The sequence below is a fragment of the Lonchura striata genome, chromosome 3 (assembly GCF_046129695.1).
Source record: "Lonchura striata isolate bLonStr1 chromosome 3, bLonStr1.mat, whole genome shotgun sequence".
NCBI classification, from domain to species: domain Eukaryota; kingdom Metazoa; phylum Chordata; class Aves; order Passeriformes; family Estrildidae; genus Lonchura; species Lonchura striata.
The window spans coordinates 56,494,827-56,514,276 of NC_134605.1; the positions used below are offsets into that span (position 1 = coordinate 56,494,827).

The window sequence follows — 19,450 nt, forward strand, 5'->3', positions numbered from 1 at the left end:
TAAAACTTGACTGAGGAGTGTCCCAGAAGTTAAAATTCAGCACATGGTCAGTTAATCACAACTAGTTTGGTGATCCATATGTATGCATGTATATATATATAAAGAACTTGTATATATACACATATATATCCTAAACTACTTATTCATTTTCATCCCAGTCACATTCCATAAAGAATACCAAGAGACTTGAATCAAAGGAAACACACAGTAGATTTGGGGGAAAACTCTGCACCATTCACTCCAGAGGTTTCTTTAAAAATCTTTGTGGGGAAGATTTTTGTGCTCTGGAGTTGCAGGTCCTGCCCACAAACTCATGGCTTGACATCTCTTGAATAAATCACAGTAGTCTCCATGCAGCCTTCTTGCTGTGCTGACTTGAGAGCTCCTCCTGAGCCCCTTTCACCTCCACCTGTCTGTTGTATAATTCCTAGTATAGAGAATGCACCACTGATCACTGTGTGTCACTTCTGGCACCAGATGGCCCCATTTCTTTACCTTTGAATTAAAGCTAGCCCTCCTGGTGTGTCATGTAACCTAATGTTACATGTGCTGCTCATTTTCTATACAGTTCTTACAACTGTTATTAAGTATTCAAGAGCAGTTTGTATATACACAAGTGCTTTTGGTTTTATTAGTATTGAATTGATAATGCTACTATTCTCTAGTCAAATATTCTGAAACAGCAAATGCAGGAGAGTGAGCAGAAATTCAGGGTAATATTGCTGGAGGAGGGAATAATGAATAATGCTGCAAGCAGGAAGGAATTAAAAATGGGGCAGTTTGAAGTTTCATATACATTTGAGCAAGTTTAGTAGGTAGGAGTGGTCCTAAACATATTGCAGGAAGACAGCAGCTTTATGATAATGCACATATTGGGATCAGCCAGAACAGAGAGACTTCATACATGCAAGCTTTACACATTTAGGGGTAAGGGAATTTTTGGGGTAAGCATATTTTTGCATATTTTTGGCTCATGTTTTCCTTGCTAAATACCTGTGAAAAAGCATAACATGAAGTGGATGCTCTGAACCATATATTATTAGACTACTTCAAAAGTCAAGTCTGTCAAGATATTTGTTAGGTCTGTTATTAATTTAAGAAAATATCAGTTACCACATCCCCTGTTAAAGGCTGTATGTAAAGGAACTTAGGGGGACATTTGTATTAGCTATATTTAGAATTAAAATAAGAGGAAGGAAGAAAGTAGATTTTTTGGGAATCTTGTATTAATGTGCATGTATGCAAATAGATACCATGTCTACTGACCTGTGTTTCTTTAGAATTTCAGAGAAGAATATGGGCAAGTATCTCCATACTTGAGAATTATTTTAATGGAAAATACAATACCTCATGGGACATTGCTTTTATAAGATGCTTTATTATTTTTAATTTTCTTTTTCAATTACATTTTTGTTCACTGTTCCTTGTTTTCAGTTGAAAGAGGCATTTTAGATACTTAGTGCATTGAACATTAATACTACAAATGTCATTGCACTTGATAGTGTGAGGGAATAGAGTATACTGAATAACAATAATTTTCTACTGAGGCTCAGATATGTCATTTGGAATTTGCCAAAGAGCGGATACCTATTCAAGCTGCAAGCCATTAAATTTGTGGCTTGATTTGATTGCATCTTGGTTTTTGACTATTCTTCTTGAAATTTTATAGTCAAGACTTTTCTTAGTCTCTAAGGAAAGCTTTGGAGCACCAAAGAGAGGCCCTTTTGTTGCTAACATGACACTTGGTGACAAAATGCCATTGAAACTCAGGTAGTGAAGTGTCATCATCAGTCTTTGAGATGTTTCTATTCCTAACTTGGTATTTCTTGCAATGAGTATTCTGCACTGTAACTTTGAAGAATTTTCTTGCTGAAAATGTCATACGACCAAAGGAATCTTCTAATTTATCAGCCTGAAGCAGTATTCCTACTTACTTTAGAAAAGATATTGTAATAATACATTATTGTGCCTACTAGATCTTGCAACTCCTATTGCTATTTTTCCTTGAAAACTCATGAGTTTTGAAGAAGTAAAAGCAGATATAAAAAATTAAATAGAAATATATATACTTGAATGAATAATCATCTATTTAGCAGGCAAGCTTATACAAATGTTTCCATTTCTCAGATCAAAACTCTAACTGAGCATCTAAGGAGACAGGAACAATAGCTTCAGCAGAAATATTAAATGCTTCCACCGTTTTTTTATCTGAGGTATATGAATTGAAAACTTTGAAACGGAATACTGAACAGGGCAACAGTATATGGTAGAAGACAAGACACTTATTAATAGTCATAAGAGTATTCATTTTCATCTTTCTTATCTAAAAATCTTAAGCTTATAATGGTATTTGGCCACATAAATAGACTATTTCCTAGGCATAAAACCCCCAACAGTTTAAAATATAGTCTGCTTTATGCTAGTTTGTCCATCTCTTTTTAAAGAAAGGTAAGTCCTGTGCAGCTCAACTTTTAACTCAGTAGACTTATACAAAACGAAAAGGAGATTAAAATACAGCTTATCCAAACAGTGACAAAAAGAGATCCAGTCTGCATTTAATCTTATTATGTGACTGATTGTTCCTATCACTTTTGAGCCTGTTATACCCTGTGAGTTATTGTTTGGACAATTAATTCTTTCTGGTGAGAGCTGAATGGGGCATTTTTTGCAGTTGTGGCCACTACATGACCTCATTTCCCTGGCATGCACTATGCGGGGGAGCTTCATCTTCCTCAGATAAATGGAAGCAGATCGGGGGCGGGGGGGATATAGGGCAGGAAGAGGGAGAGACGCTTCCCTTTGCTGCAGCGCGCAGCTCACAGAGGTGGGCTCAGGTTCGGGCAGGATGCGAACGTGAGGCGTGCGTCCGTCCGTCCGTCCGTCCGTGCGCTCAGCGGCGCGGCGCGCACGGAGCCTTCGGCCGCCGCCGCCCCGCGGTTCGGCAGCGCCCGGCCGGGTACCCCCGCCGGCGGCATCCTGCTCGTCAGCAGGGCGGCTGCGCTGCCATGGCTCTGGCTGCGCTGGGAGGGGACAGCTGCGCTTCGCCGCGGAAGCTGAAATGCTGCCGGTCCTGTGGCCTTTCCCGGCTGCATCAGCACTAGGGGGAAAAAAATGTTTCCTCAGGAGCTGGCTCAGAAGATCAAAGGATACCAGGAGCAAATTGCTTCTTTGAATTCCAAGTGCAAGATGCTGACTATGAAAGCAAAACATGCCACCATGCTGCTGACAGTGACAGAAGTGGAGGGGCTGTCCGAGGGAATGGAGGAGCTGGATTCAGACCTGCTCCCGGCACATCCCACTCATCCCTCGGTGGTTATGGTAAGCAATGCCTCGGTCACTGCACTCATTATATGAGCTGCTTCCTTTTGCATCATTACGACACCCCTGTGCAGCAAATTGCCACAGCTCATGTCTACCTTTTGAAATGGCTGTAGTGTGGCAAACCAAGCAAGTTGCAGCTTCCCTTTACTGCATTTTGCTTTATATGGGTTCTCAAGACTTGCTGATAAAGGCTGAAGTTATTTAAGAGACAAATACATGAAATTTGTGAGCAGTAATATGCAAATATTGCGCTTTTTATTTTGTAGCTGTCAGGATGCAGGAACAAATGCTAAGAAATTGATGAGTTGCAGGAATAAATATGATTTCATTGGGTGTTGCAGTATATAGGTTTTTCACACATTGAAATGTTGATGTGATAATTGACAGTATGCTGCTGTATTCTCAGATAAGTGTACTGGAAATGAAAGCTGTATAAGTACTGCCATAGGCACAATGTTTGACTTTGCTTTTGTTTTTTTCTAACAAACAATCTGCTGATGCTACCGGAATTTTGGTCTGAGAGTCAGACTTCAGAATTTATCCCTCTATAGCAACACTGGGGAGGAAGGAGGTTACATTTGAATACTGGGATGTGTGTATTTTATATTTCAAGTCTTCCTTGTTGTTCCAGCCGGACCTGAATACTGAGACAAATAGTCCAGTATTCTGTAGCTCTCCACAGTATTTCTGAATGCAGCAGAGATTGTATTAGAAGATGTTTAGGCAAACCTGAATTTGTTATTATTGAGTTGCTTGCTCTACATTGTCTTTTAAAATCCATTATAGTACAGGAGAGCATTTTCATACTGAAGTATGACAAGTAAATGAGTCTATTTATTCAACAGATTCCTAAACTGGTAAATGTAGGAGCATGAAGCATGACTAATTAATGTTGTGGTAATTCTGGCCATGTGTTGTTTTGATCTCAGTCTAAGTCAAGCCTCAGCTGAGGTAACTGATTTTCTTCCTGTGCTCTGGGGTTGCTTTTCCTGTGGCAGATGACTGCTGGTCGCTGTCACACACTGCTCTCCCCGGTCACTGAGGAGTCTGGGGAGGAGGGAACCAACAGTGAGATTTCTTCTCCACCTGCCTGTCGCTCTCCCTCACCTGTGGCTAATACAGATGCTTCTGTTAACCAGGTACCGCTCTCTTGGCATTCATTCAGCTTTAATCTCAGACATACATGGTTCCATTCCACAGGTGGTTTATTTAATCCTCCGAAATAATGTTTAGCTGTAGCTCCAAGGAACTGAGGCTTAACCTCTTACCAAACTGAACCTTCAGGTTCCAGTTCAAAATAGATACAGGTATTGAAATAGTATAAATGCAGTGTTACAGCTATTCATTATTTTAAAAAATAAAATTTAAGTGACAATTGCAATATCACCAGTATTTTCTACTTACAACATAATTTTTATTTTCTTGGTAATACTCAATGGAATCTTGCATCCTGAGAAAAAATGCCTTTTCAAACTCCCTATAATGAAACATTGCATTATGTCGATATCCATCTATCTTACTATACCATTGCCATCATGGCACTGAAATCACAGCCTGGTATCTTCTACTTAATATCATTTCAGTTATTAACTTTCATGTGGTTTGTATTTTTTTTTTTCATATATTGTTCATTTCCATGACAATCTATTTTAGGTGCCAGTGAGGCAGATCAATGAAATAACAGATTTTATATTTTAAATCAAAACTGAGGGCTCTTGCACTTCTTGTAGAAGCAAGTGTATATCACTATTGATGAAAATGTAAACTTTGAGCTAGGACATTGAGCATCATGCACATAAAGTCACATATAAAATGTTATGCTTTAGAAGTTTAGAAGTGAGCCTTAGAAGCCATCACCCCCTCACTGAATTCATCATGTTCTGGATTTTGTGGTTGATTGGTTTCACGTTTGTGACTGCTTCCAAAATTGACCACTCCAGATTTGAAGGTTAGAATGTGTTGTGTTGCACTGCTGAGTAGAATCAGACAAGTTTGAGCAAGATGCTAATTGATTCCTTCTGCTAATTTCAGAAATGCATATGGTGCTATAGAAGTTGCTAAATAAAATACATACAAAAAGATATTAATGTAAGATAGTAAGAGTGATGACAAAATTATCAATGGCATACTAAAAAACGTTGTATAATGCGTAAAAAGGATTTTTCTACTTTTCTGTCATTTTAGATTATCAGAAAGTTTCCTGTGAAGTTCACTTACAGTAGAAAGGCATCTAGATATTTCAACATAGAAGTCTTATGACAACATAAATTGATGAAGGAGTTAAAGGACCAAAAGCAGCTTGCTTCCTAATCAAAAAAGCTAATGTCAGTTCTTTACTTTTCTGTGAAAATATAAAACAAGTCAAACAGCTCCAGTCACTCAGACAATAAGGAAAACACAGCAAACATGCTGTTGCACTGTGAGCTGTCAGCAAAATAATGTTTTAGAATAAGTGATTTAATAGGGCAAAATTGAAAAATATTATGTCTTTCATTTAGTAGAATATTTTTGAGAGAGATAAAGTTTATGCTGTTATGAAAATCTTAAAAAGTTAGAGCTGAAATTTTCTTCACTGTAGTAAATGTTGAAATTAACTGCATGTGTTAAACAACCAGTGGAAGAACATTCCAAAATACAGTGGTTTACTTACAAAATTCTAAAGTTCACACTCACATGAGACTAAGACTAAAGAAGCTATGAAACTGCCAGTGCTGGTCATGATGAATGCCCAGGGAGACTTCAGGAGAGAAGGTTGGTTAAAAAACCATATCATAGAAGTTAGTGAACTAGGAGCTCAAATGTAAGTTATAAACGTTTTGTATTTTTACAGCAAATCAGCAAAATAAATTTGGAAATATTTTGTTTTAAAAAGTAGCCTGAGTTAAGAATTAATTTCTCACAAGAAGATCACCTGCAAACTACCAGAAAAAAATATGGGCAGGAACTCTAGAAAGTGAAGAATAACATGAGTTTAGTGTTTGGAAAAAAATGTAAAACTCTTCTGAAGAGGCAACTGGGGAAGGAAATGTTATATGTTAAGACTGCTTTTTAATTCATCCTGAATAACTCTCTATAGCATTTCATCAGTTTCCTAGCATGTCTTAATGGTGAAACCTAACTAGTCTGAATTCAGACATCTACAGACTTTATTTACATTTCTAACAAGTAATGAAAATATAAAACAAGTGCCAACTGCTTATTAGTGAAATAATGAGGATATGTATTGAAATAGATTAAAACAAGGCCAGAAATACAAGAAAGTGACAATTTTAGCACTACTATAAGTTAAAAAATGTTGGTTTTTTTTTTCTGAAACTCCTCCAAAAACAGCAGGGATGGGGAATTATAAAAACATTAATGTTGGAAACACTGAGGAATTTCATAATATATAAAATATTATGCTAACAGTCCTGAAACACAATTTTGATGTTTAGCAAAATCAGGCACTTTATCTGTGGTACAGTACTGAATGAGAATCCTTTGAGGCTAAATCTCCTTGCACTTACCCAAAAATGTAATTGTTTAAAATTTGACACGCTTTTTTAAACTTGGTTTCCTGATACACAGTACAGGGCAGTTGAACTGGAAAAGCTGAAGTTTTGGCACGATGCCCTGTAGGCCACAGCTGATCCTGTGATTTTAGTTTTATCCACTGGGTCACTGTTAAATGCTTTTCTATCTCCTTGTACACAGCCTACTTAAGGATTCTTTCCCTTAAGAATATTCATCTAGGTTGCACCAGCCCTTGTTACGTATCTTACGAAATCTAAACACACCCTTTTGCCGCTACATCTAACAACAAAACATGACTACTCTTAATTTGCTACTTTTCATAAGAGCAGCCATGGGATATTAGGGCCTTTAGAGGGGCAACAAAATCTTTTACATGCATGAATGTATGGATTCCTGCTGCCCTGATGTGAAAGTTCTGCCAAAGAGAAGCTGCCATGTTGTATACTCCAGAAAGCAGTTGGAAAATGAGGAAAGGGATTGCTTTTTCCTCTCTGTGAAAACAAGCCCTTTATTCTGAAAACCATATTAAGAGGTCCAAGAAGCATTGGTCTTGAGAGGGGACTGATAAAGGGCTGGAGAGTAGCTGCAGGCAAGGCAAAATGAGAAGTTGCCTCCACTGGTGCAATTTTTCACCATTACTTGGAAAGATCACTTGCGGTCAGAGTGAAAAATTCTGAAATTGCAGTTCTGAATGCTGTGCTAAGCTGTTACCTATTCCGTGCTGGCTCCTGGACATTGTAACAATTTCATCATGAAGTTTTCTGGTTTCTGTGCTCTTCCAGATCTTGTCTGGTGTTGTTCACATATGGTATTAAATAACGTATTTGCATTCTGTTCCAAATTAGGATCCTTCGTAACACTTTGAGCTCCAGAATTAGTCTCAGAATTAGTCTTGTTTAGTACCTAATTTTTATACATCTATACAGAATCACAGAATGGTTGAGGTTGAAGGGACCTCCAGAGATATTCTGGCCCAATACCCTTTGTCAAACTGGACTATGTACAACAGGTTGTCCAGGACAATATTCACATTGATTTTGAGTATCTCTAAGAATGGAGACCCGGCAGCTTCCCTGGACAGCCTGTCCCAGTGCTGTGTCACCCTAACAGTAAAAAAACATTTCCTGGTATTCTGAGAGAATCTCCTGTGCTTCAGTTTGCGCCCATTGCCTCTGTTTCTGCCAGTGGGCACCACTGAGAAGAACCTGGTTCTGTCTGCTTTGCTCCCTCTCTTGAGGCAGCATTTTTCACTTCCCAAATAATGTAGTGCTAACAGTCATACATGGTTTCAGTTTTAAATAATCCTTGTCATCAAGTCTGCTTTCCTGACCTAAGTATAGGTACTGTACTTGTTTCCTTAATTCTACATTTTCTGTAGATGTTTTCAGTTGTCATCTGCAACAGTTGAAGAAATCTCCATACACTAAGTATAGAAATTCTGGTGAGAAATAATTCTGCTCTGAATTTTCATTGGTGGTTTGAACATTTTCCCATTTCCTTAGCAATTTTGGTCTCTTCTGAATATCTTTTATAAGTTAGTTGAGGCTCCCCGTTTGTTTGAAAGCTTACAAAAAGCTGATGCTTCATACTCTTTCTTGCCTCATTTACCAGTCCTTCAGTATAGTCCTTTTCGGTTCTTCTGCTGCTCTCTTTGTGATAGTGTTCATTAGGTTGGTATTTGCCACCTACAGTACCATAAGCTGCTGTCTTTTGTGATGGGTTTTCTCCCGTGTGTAGTTGTAATGGTGCTGGAACAACACTCCCATTTATAGTACTTCTCCTCCCAGCCTTTTTGTGATTGTCCACTCTTGCCTTCTGCACCTCCTAGCTAGTATGAACATGAAAAAATTGCATCCAAAATCCTCATCATAGTGAAGGTCCAAATCATGCTCAGTCTGATACTATTAAATATTGATTTACTGTGTTATTAAGAGGTTTCCTGGTGGTTTTGGCTTTGTGGGCTTTATTTTAATGGACATATGCAGTGGGGGCAGTATTGGGGGGATAGCATGCAGTATCTTTCTTTTTGAAAGTGCAATAATGTACTTCGTGCTTGTAGGACATTGCTGCAGTATCTTTCTTTTTGAAAGTGCAATAATGTACTTCGTGCTTGTAGGACATTGCTTATTACCAAGCCTTATCTGCTGAACAGTTGCAGACAGAAGCTGCTAAAATTCAACCCAGCACCTCAGCCACCCAGGAGTTTTACGAACCAGGCTTAGAATCATCTGCTAGTGCCAAATTGGATGATTTGCAGCGTTCTTGGGAAACACTGAAAAATGTGGTAAGTTTGCATTTGGAGACTTCAAAATAGTTGGCTAGCTTGTAAGGAATAAAATTCAAATAACTTGCTCAGTCAATAATTCTTCTCTGCAGTTTTTGGTTTTCTGATGGTAACTTGAATTGTTAGTTGAGATATATTATTTTTGTTCAAATCACCCATTAAAGCTGATAGTTGGTTTCAGAAATACTAGCTATTGGCAGACTGTATTCCATAATCTAGTTGGGATATCCAATCATGCTTGATGAGTAGGCAAAGAAGGCCCAGAATCCAATTTCTTTGTAGTTTTCCAGCATAGTCATTCAGTGATGTATGAAAATGGCCACAGTCTTGATCACATGCTATAAATTTTAATTCCTTTCAGAGGCACAGTAGCTGTTATGAGGTATTAAGAACTACGTGTCTAGCAAATAGTGCACGTCCATGTTTGAGTGCATGAGAATGTTCATAGGTTTTCCCTGCTTTATTAATTTTCATTTCTTTTATACAGCAGAACATAGAATTTTACTGATGAAATTTTAAGTAAATAGATATTTCTAATATGAATGTTTTGCTTTGTAATTTTTTTTTGTAATTGTTTTTGCAATTTTTTTTTGCTTTGCATTACTTTTGAAAACTTGTTGCAAATTTTTTTTGCTTTAGTATCTTAAACCAGGGACATATGAAGCAGAATAAATAAGAGAATTTATGTCTTCCATTCTTCAGATCAGTGAAAAGCAGCGCACACTCTATGAAGCTCTTGAGCGTCAGCAGAAGTATCAGGACACACTCCAGTCTATATCCACGAAAATGGAGACCACTGAAATGAAACTAAATGAGAGTCTGGAACCAGCCAAAAGCCCAGAGAGCCAGATGGCTGAACATCAGGTAAAATCTTATATGTGAGGAGGAGAGGGAAAGTGCACATTGCCTGCTTATCCCTTGTTCTGTTTTTTACACATTAACCATCTTCATGGCTGGATGCTTCAAACATACGCATTTATTGCTTAAACCTTCTCTATTAACTGTATGTCTTGCCTTTCTGGGCTTCCTATTGTTCTAAAGATGGTGTGATGGGGATTCTTTTAATAAGGAGCCTTTTTGAAAGAAATAGAACAGATCATAAGAATTTGTCCAGTTTAAATTTTCAGCAAAAGCTTTTGTCCAAGATTGTGTCCAATGACAGCTATACATAATATTCTTCAGCATCATTGCTGAAGAATATTTATAATGTTGCCAAATTTACTAAGATTATAACCAATACTGATGCACTGTATAATGATAAAAATTAATTTTTCACCTTGTTAAACAAAACAAACCAAAAGCACACAAAAATTCCCTCAGGGGAAGTCTCAAGAAATAATGATCTGAATAATAAGAGAATACTTTATTAAGTAACACATCTGACATAGGTCTGAGTTGTAATCACCTATCCAGTTGTAATCTCTTTATCCAGTTAGAAAATTTTAGGATGTAAGCTAAAACATGCCCCTATTTTTCTCTTACAAACACACATTCACTCACTTGTTCATTATCTTTACTGTGAATACTAGAATGCCCTACAGATAATTTATTGAAAGAATAAATTTCCAATTTCCAAAATAATTCCTCGTGATATTTTTGAAATTCAATATATGTAATTAAATCCACATTTAAGAAACCAGATATATGATCCTAACTCAAGCCTCTAAAAGCAGGACTCAGTCCTTGTGGAATATTGTCTCTGCCATAATTGTAGTGATACTCTGCTCTACTCTGTGTTCCTGGTGCTCCCCTGAGATAGTTGTCTTGAATTTAATATTTAGTCAAATACTTCCTTCTCACTGGTAAATGAAGCAAATGCATTCTCTGCTCTCATTTCTTAATAGGCTTTGATGGATGAGATTTTCATGTTGCAAGAAGAAATCAGTGAGCTTCAGACATCCTTGGCTCAGGAGCTTGTTTCAGAACCACTGGATGCAGAAGGTGCTGATCAAATGGCATTACAGTCCACCCTCACGGTCTTGGCAGAGCGAATGGCCACAATTCGAATGAAGGCATCAGGAAAACGACAGCTATTAGAGGTACAAGAAAAAACATCACCAATATATTTAGTCACCCTAAAAAAAAGTGATTTTCAGTTCTGCATATTTTTCACAATTCCTTTCAGTAATAAATAATCATGCTTTTTTTAGTGAGCCCCTCAACTTATTGCTAAGTGATGAGCAGCCAGAAAGAACTTGGAACACACAAATATTATATATGTTCCAAGTTTCTTCTGGCTATATATAGCTGTATGGAGATATATATACACACACTCATATATATATATATATATATATATATATATATATATATATATATATGTGTGTGTGTGTGTGTGTGTGTCCATAAATGAAGTGCAGATATTAAAAGTCACATTGTCTACAATATACTTAATATACTTTTGAGGAATTATCTCTCCAAGCTGCCAGACAAGACAAGAGGGAAAGCTTAAAGCAAGAAACAGCTCCTCTTCCAAATCTTTGCAGTTTTGTCTATGCTCATCTTCCCAGTGATTTACACACAAACTTTTTCTCATGGAATATGTACCCTTTTATTTCTTTGCCTACCAATTTTACCACAAATCTTTTAATATTAAGGGGATTTTTACAAGCCCTTTACAAATAGGAATGTTGCTGCATGTGTTATACAGGTGAGAACATACAGTCATGCTAAAGCTGGTTACAGTTTGGCTACTTTGAACACTGCAGGGCAGCTTTATTTCTGTACTGTTAAGAACTGCAGCAGTGAATTCAGAAACACAACAACTTCTGCCTTCATATTTTCCATCACCAATTGATTCAGAGAAGCAGAGTGAGAACTGGCTATGTGGATCTAGGATGTGGTGCTTAGTGACCAGCTGAGTTTAAACCAAGACACTGGATTACAGGAGAGTCTCAGGGTGCTTCAGCTGTTTAGTTCTATCCAGTCAGGACAGCGAACAGATCATTAGAAAATACCTTTTTTAGTTTTAAAATAACAAAGTTGTGCTAAGCTCTTCCTTCCCAGAAGAAAAATAGGTTTTAATTAAAAATAAAGGGTTGTAAGTAGAATAGGGGATCTAGCTGTTTATAGCTTGCACCCCATACAGGATCTAACAAACATCTTGGTAGCACTTAGGAAACGCTAACTAATAATTTCAAGATAAAGCATGAGTCATATATTAGTCTTAACTGTGATTAGGATACTTTGACACTATACCACAAGTATTCCCTAATAATCCTGGCTAGGAAATATATATGATATGTGGACAATATTAAGTAATTTAACCTGTGTACTTCATAGTTGTGGTTTCACAGATAAAATCTTCCAGAGCACCACAGGGAAGTAAATGTAGAAATAAAGATAAAAGATGTGATGAAAATATTTTGCTGGTGAGGTGTGAACTGGTGATATTGTTCTTTCTGTGGACCTAATTCAAGTAACTAACATTTGAGAACTGTTCAGGTCTGGATTATTTAAGACTTCTAACAACTATCAATACTCTTTAAATTTTTCTCACAGTAATTTTTCATTTTTTAATTGAAAATGAGCAAGCAGAAAAGCTGTGCAAAAACTTCTCTGTGTGATGAAGTTGTCCTGAACATTTGAGTCTGAATTTCCTTACGAAGTGTTGTAGGTTGACCCTGCCAGCAGCCAAACATCCACCCTCATTCCTCTGTCCTGAGATTGGTTAAAAATAGAAGGCAGAAAAAAGACTCATGGATCAAGATAATGACAGCTTAAACAGGGTAAGGGAAAGCTGTGCATGCAAGCAGGGAATGAGGAGCTTATTCACTACTACCCAATCAGCAGGCAGATGTTTGGCTACTTTCCTGGAAAACTCGGCATATGTTTCTTGGGAAGATGAACACCATAACCACAAATGCCCCTCCTTCCCTTTCCCTGGGCTTTTATTGATGAGCATGATCTCATCTAGTGTGGAGTATCCCTTTGGTCAGTTCAGATTCGCTGTCCTGGCTATCTCTTCTCTCAGCCTTTTGCCCACCCCCAGCCTAATGGTCGTTGTGAGGGGCAGATAGAAAGCCTTTATGCTGTGCTCAGCAGTAGCACAGATTTAACCACAGCTGCAAGGCACTGTACAAACTGCAGTGAAGTTAACTCCATCACAGCCAGATCAAATACAATCTTTTCTCCTTGTTCCATAATATTTGCACCATGCTTAGGTTTCACATTATCTGATACAACTGAGTATCCTCTGACTGTCCTATTTGTTTTCTTATTCACAAAATGCCCTCTATTCTCTCTAGAACTCAATATCTCTCTAATATTGGGGAGCACAGAACTAGACACAGTACTCCAGGTATGGACTCACCAGTGTCAAGCAGAGGGGCAGGATCACCTCCCTCATCCTGTGAGAACACTCCTAAAGCAACTCCAGACACCACTGGCTTTCTTTTTCCACATTGTTGGATCATGTTCAACCTGAAGTCCACCAGGACCCACCTTGTTCTCTTCTGCCAAGTTGTTTCCCATCTGCTTAGCCTCCAGCCTGTACTTGGTGCATGGGGTTGCTCCCCTGCAGGTATAAGGCTTCACACTTTCCTTTCTTCCTGTCAGCTCATTTTTATAGCTTTTCAGGGTGGCGGAATAGCCCTCTGCCTATCAGCCACTCCTTCCATTTTGTGTCATTAGCAAACTTGTTGAGGCTCATTACTGGCCACTCACTAGACTTTGTGCCATTGATCACTGTCCCCTGGCTGCAGCTGTTCAGCCAGTTTTCAGATTCATATGGGACAATTAAAGGGTGAGCAAGACTTGCTGATCACTCCCTGTCTTTCCAATGGATGGATGAGCTGCTGAATAGACAGGGGCATCTGTGTTGCTCTAATGTTGATGGTACAGTAGCCATTGATGTTTAATGTCCTTCCACACCCTATGGCTTAGGGATCCTCTGAGAGGCCAGAGAAGGTAGATAGCTCTTCAGGCTTCTCTTTACCCATGTGACTGTACCAAAGGCCCACCCATACTTTGTTTGGTCCTTGAAGTACCCTCTTGAGAGACAAGTGAAGCTGACTTCTGCCGAAAAAGGGAAAGTTGCTTTCCTTTCCCTGCAACGCATTCTCAGCTCTGTGTATTCCTTTTCTTCATGTGCATCTTTCTCCCTAAGCAAACAGTGCTGTATTAATTGAACAAACTGAATAAATGTAGGGAGAAACCCTACATTGTAGGGGGAGAGCAGCAAAAGGAGACTGAAAAGACCTCACCTTTAGAATGCTGTAATAGCAGAGTTCTACCGGAGAAAGTAGAAATAGAGTGACTGAACTGAAACAAAATTTCAGCCATCAGAAAAACACACTCATTAATTGAAAGACATTATATAAAATATAATTTGTACCTCTAGGAAAAACTGAATGAGCAGCTCGAAGAACAGCGGCAAGAGCAGGCTCTTCAGAGGTACCGTTGTGAGGCTGATGAGCTCGACCACTGGCTACTCAGTACCCGAGCAACGCTGGACACCACTCTGCTTCCTGCTGAAGAACCTATGGACATGGAAGCACAGTTGGTAGACTGTCAGGTAAATACTAAGACAATTATTAAGTTGAATGAGCCAGCATATTTGTGGAGACGTTTCTGAGCTCTTTAGCATCTTCTATATGCTCAGTAAGCTTCCTCAAAGGTTTGTGAAACAAAATACAGCCTGTTCTTAATTTCTCATTAGAGATTGCAAACAGCACTTTAGAAGGCCCATGTGAACATAGCAGTTGAAAAACAAAATGTCCTGACTGCAGAAAGATTTGAAGTTCAACATCTTTCAGATGTAGTTCTGTTTAGCTTTAAAGGTGTTGTATTTATTTCCCTTGCTGTTTTTGCTCACCTCAAGCTGAAATTGTTGAACAGCTCACCTGACAGGTATGAAAACACCTGCAGTGTACTTTCCTACACATCGTTTTCCAGCTGAAGAACATACTGGCACTAGCAGTGATGACTGGGATAGTGCTGTGTTTTCTTCAAGAATAATCCTTACATACATGCAAAAATAAAGGATAATCATCAGTATTTACTGGTCTTATGGCTTGAAGATTAATCAACTCAGAATACCAAAAAAACTGAGGAAGGACATGTTGCTACAATAAGAGTTTTTGCAAATACTTTTATTAACAAGACTTAGATCATTCCTAGCATCCAGGTTTTCAAATTAATGGGTATTTTCTGTTTTTAAATGATAGTTCAGAATTATATCATCATTATATTTAAAATTACAAAAGAGACAAGAGACAGATTGACAGATTATTAAAGAATGATGTTCTCAATTATTTTAGGCTAAATGAGAGTTAAGTTTCATGCAAGTCTGAAGAATTTTCATTGACAATACCTCATCATTGGAACTTTCAGTCTGCTTAATATCAAGAGTTCTTTCATCTGTCCTTGAGAGCCCTTTGTTGTATGTAGATAAACCCTATGAACTTTAACAAAGCAGTATTTTTTAATACAGTTTGTAGGAAACTCAAAAAGAAAAGTTAACTCTGTGGAAGAATTAATATTACTTTTGCTGCTTCTTAAAATCGTAATTCAGTAAATTTTATATATTTTTTCCACTTTTTGGAGACTCTGCCGATCTTATTCTGCACATATTCCTTCAGGAGAAATATTTCTAAATTCATACTTGACAGTTGCTATGGAAACAGAAGCATTTGATGTCAGGCTAGGTTTTTGAGCAAGACTTGTTTGAGCATTGAATCTGAGATCAAAATATGCACGATGTTTCTAATACATGAATGGTTAATGAAATGTCAGGGAAGTAGCTTTTGAGAATAAACATGCCAGAGATTTGTCACTTTAAGTCTCTCTTTAGACTAAAGAGGATTATACAGAAATCCTTAAGTCCATCATGCACCAATCAGAAAGAGCAAATTGTGACAAGAGAAGCTTATCAACACAGCCAGAGCAACACATAGGAGGAGGTAGGAAGCACTTGACTACGTGTAAATGAAAGAAGAGGAAAGAAGTATCTCTGTCTGTGTGCTTCATTTCTTGTCATCAGTGGATGTCAGTCTAGCTTCTTAGCCATCCTTTACCTTTAATATGCAAATAAAGAGCATCTCCTCTACAAGAAATTGTTTCAAGTAACTTTTTAAGTTCTTACTTTGAAAAGGGTTGCAAACTGAAATGGCAAATACAAACATTTGCAAGCTTGTTCTAAAGAACTCTGAATGGGACTGGAAGGCAAAGCAATGATAATCTGACTTTTTCTTAGTTTGGACACGGGTGAGGTAGGCCACAGGTCGTCTTGCCTGAAAACTTGACAAGTGCTGGAAAATGTATGAATTTGGGTCTTTGTTTTTGCTGCTGCAGAACATGCTGGTTGAAATAGAACAGAAGGTGGTAGCCTTGTCAGAGTTGTCTGTGCACAATGAGAACTTGCTTATGGAAGGGAAGGCTCACACCAAGGACGAGGCAGAGCAGCTGGCTCTGAAGCTCAGGACACTGAAGGGCAGCCTTCTGGAGCTGCAGAGGGTGCTCCATGACAAACAGATCAACATTCGGGTGAGTGACTCCTTCCAGCTGTTTTCATGGTGGGCAAGAGTTTGGGGATTTCATAACAACTTTATGCAACTGGGGAAAAGAGTGAAAGTGTTGCACTGATTCAGTTTGAGTTATTCATCTTTAGTTAGTAAATGGAATTATAGCTCCAAAATACATAACTGTCTAGAAATCTTTAGCTGATAATTTTCAAGTTAACATTGCTTTATGGTAAAACTATCCTAACCTCACTATCTTCACTGAAAGGACAGTAATAAAATAGATGATTAGCTTGGGTCTGGATATAGTCTATTCCTGTTTCCTGTCTGTTTAGATTGTGTATGGTCTGGGGCGGGATTACTCTCCCCAACAAAAGAGTGATCCTAAGTATGTGCTTTTTTACAGTGTGCACAACACAGTGAACAGATTACATAAGGGAATATTTTTAATTATGGCTAATATTTAGTGGCATCATTATACCAAATGCAGCATTATATAAGCATAAGTTCATTTAACCTCAGTCTTGCCCTAGGTTTCTATTCCTAGCAGCTTTGGTCTACTCATTGCCACTAACTCATTGTATTTAACAGTTGCTTTTGATCATTCTTTAGGTCAAACTAGCATGTGGAGAACCGAATACATACAAGAAACCCAACCATGTAATGTGACTGTCTGGTTTTGAATTTGCTTGCCCTGCTGTGACTCCCTTCCCCACCTTTTCTTTTACTTCTTTTCTTGGCTTTGCTGTGCAAATTAAACATGATAAGCTTCAAAGATTTCTGGCTTGTAATGCAGATTAAAGTCTACTGAGAGGTTAGCTTGAAAAGTCACTTGATGTTCTAAGAACTATTTTTAGTCCAAAGCAACTGCATAGCTTTAAAACTTCACATAATTTCAGAAAAATAGAGAAATAAAAATGAAAGGAGAATGCCCCCAGGTATTTGTTCCTATTTTCTCTTAAGTGAAGTAACTTTAATATTATTCTTGCTTATTAAACCTCATGACTATGCAAATGAAAAGTTATCAACACCATGTAGGCACATGTTACTTTATTCTCATATATTACCTGTGAAGTGAAAAGGCATCACAGAGTTTTTTGTTAAATTTTAAAATTTTTTTAAATATTCTAAAATGCAGTGGTGTGCTTTTGTTTACTTAAACTCTTAAAACAGATTTTTGAATGATCTTTTAAAATCTAAAATAACAAATAATTTCCAGATGTAGAAATGAATCATTTAAGGTGGTGCATGAATGCAAGACTCAAGTTTCTTTTTGAATTTCAAGTCTTTCTTTGACTTCATTTACAGCTCATATAAGAAAATAGATACAGGCAGTATAACATCTTCTAATCTTCAGTGAACCATTTTTTTTCAAATCAAAAGTTCTATAAAGTCATTTTCCAAACACTGAGGACTGAGGCCAAGAGCATCAGATGCCCCAAATTCTATCCAGTGCCAGTATTAACCTTGAGCAACATTACAAGCTAACAGCACTGTTGTTCATGCATGTAAAAAACTCAGATTTTTACATATCTCCAGATGTTCTGATAACCTTATAATAGACCAGCCTCCTCCCAAAAGAAGGAACCTCCCAAGTGGCACTGGAAGACTATTATAAAGACTGAGCTATATTTTCTGAAAGGGTATTTCAACCTGTCATCCTTGTGTGCAAGGCTTTTTAAGAGTCAGTGTGAGATTCTCTTTCTTGGAACAATTTCAGTTTTCTTTCGATTTTAGTTAATGAATGTCACTAGTGATACAAAATAAGGTGACTTGGACACCAACTTTTTTATTCATTAAAAAAAAAAAAAAAAAAGTAGTGAAACTAATTAGAAACATGCTGGAACAGGAGTGTTCCAGACTATACTCTCTCCAAAAGGTAGCACTTTAAAACACATAAAATATTGAGTCTGCTACTGTTTATTCTGTAGTTTAAGGGCAATGAAACACAGACTCCTTAAAAAACAAAGAAGTAGAACATATTCTTCAGTAAAAAAAACTCAGTAAAACAGATAGTGTTTCTTTACTTTTTATTGCAAAGGAGGCATGGGGTAGGAATAACTGCAGTTTCACAAGAAGATATATGCCTCATATAAGTTTGTATAATTCTGAAATCCTTTGAAATACTAATTTCATCACAGTCTTCTTCAGGGATTTTCCATTTATTTCTGTGCTAGACTGGACAGTAGCTGGGAATGACTGGTTCAAGCTTGTATTTGCTTGGCTGTTTAAAGGAAATGTAATAGTGTACCTTCAGACAGAAAATGCAACTCTAAATGCAAATGTAAGGTTTTTTCAAACTTACATTCTGTAATTTTACAATGGTAAAATCTGATTCACAAATACTTTTGATCTAAAAAATATGTGCAGTAGCATATTTGAAAAACCTCATTGCATCAACAAATACCACAATCCCTTTTACACTCCTTGCTATTGTAGGAACCATGAGACTATTAATTATATGTCTCAGTATAATTCCAAAACTGTTATCTTCTCAGTCCTCTTCCCAGAGAAAAAGAAACCCAAAATATAACTGAAATCAACCAGCCCACTGAAATGGAAAGAACTAGATACTGTTCTCTAAAGAAATTTACAAGTTGAATAACTATCCCTAGAGTCCCTAGAGTATATAAAATTAAGCAGATTTTTTCCTCTCCACAATTTACAGAAAGATTGTCTGTTTCCTAACTTGTAATACAAAAGCTATAATTCCAGATCTTCTTTACTTCTCACATACTATTTTCTTTGCCCAATCTGACATTCTGTAACAACATTGCTCACATTCCAGCTATGCCAGCTTGTGTAGAAACTTGTTCCTACAAAGTATCAGAGTTTACCTGCAAGCTGAAACCTCAGTAAAACAGTTATTTCA

The 19,450-nt window shown here is 37.5% G+C and overlaps 1 protein-coding gene across 20 annotated transcripts in view; it reads left to right on the forward strand.

The window, feature by feature from the left end:
• Positions 1-19,450, forward strand: part of SYNE1 (spectrin repeat containing nuclear envelope protein 1) — a 290,658-nt gene that overhangs the window by 187,231 nt on the left and 83,977 nt on the right. For 17 of the 20 annotated variants that reach the window (XM_077782169.1, XM_077782171.1, XM_077782168.1 and 14 more), the window contains 7 exons: positions 3,124-3,318; positions 4,320-4,460; positions 8,951-9,118; positions 9,821-9,982; positions 10,963-11,157; positions 14,460-14,633; positions 16,412-16,603. In XM_077782169.1, coding sequence (XP_077638295.1) covers positions 3,124-3,318; positions 4,320-4,460; positions 8,951-9,118; positions 9,821-9,982; positions 10,963-11,157; positions 14,460-14,633; positions 16,412-16,603 — 1,227 coding nt within the window. The remainder of the gene's footprint in view (positions 1-3,123; positions 3,319-4,319; positions 4,461-8,950; positions 9,119-9,820; positions 9,983-10,962; positions 11,158-14,459; positions 14,634-16,411; positions 16,604-19,450) is intronic. The other 3 variants (XM_077782176.1, XM_077782178.1, XM_077782180.1) reach the window with 3 other exon arrangements.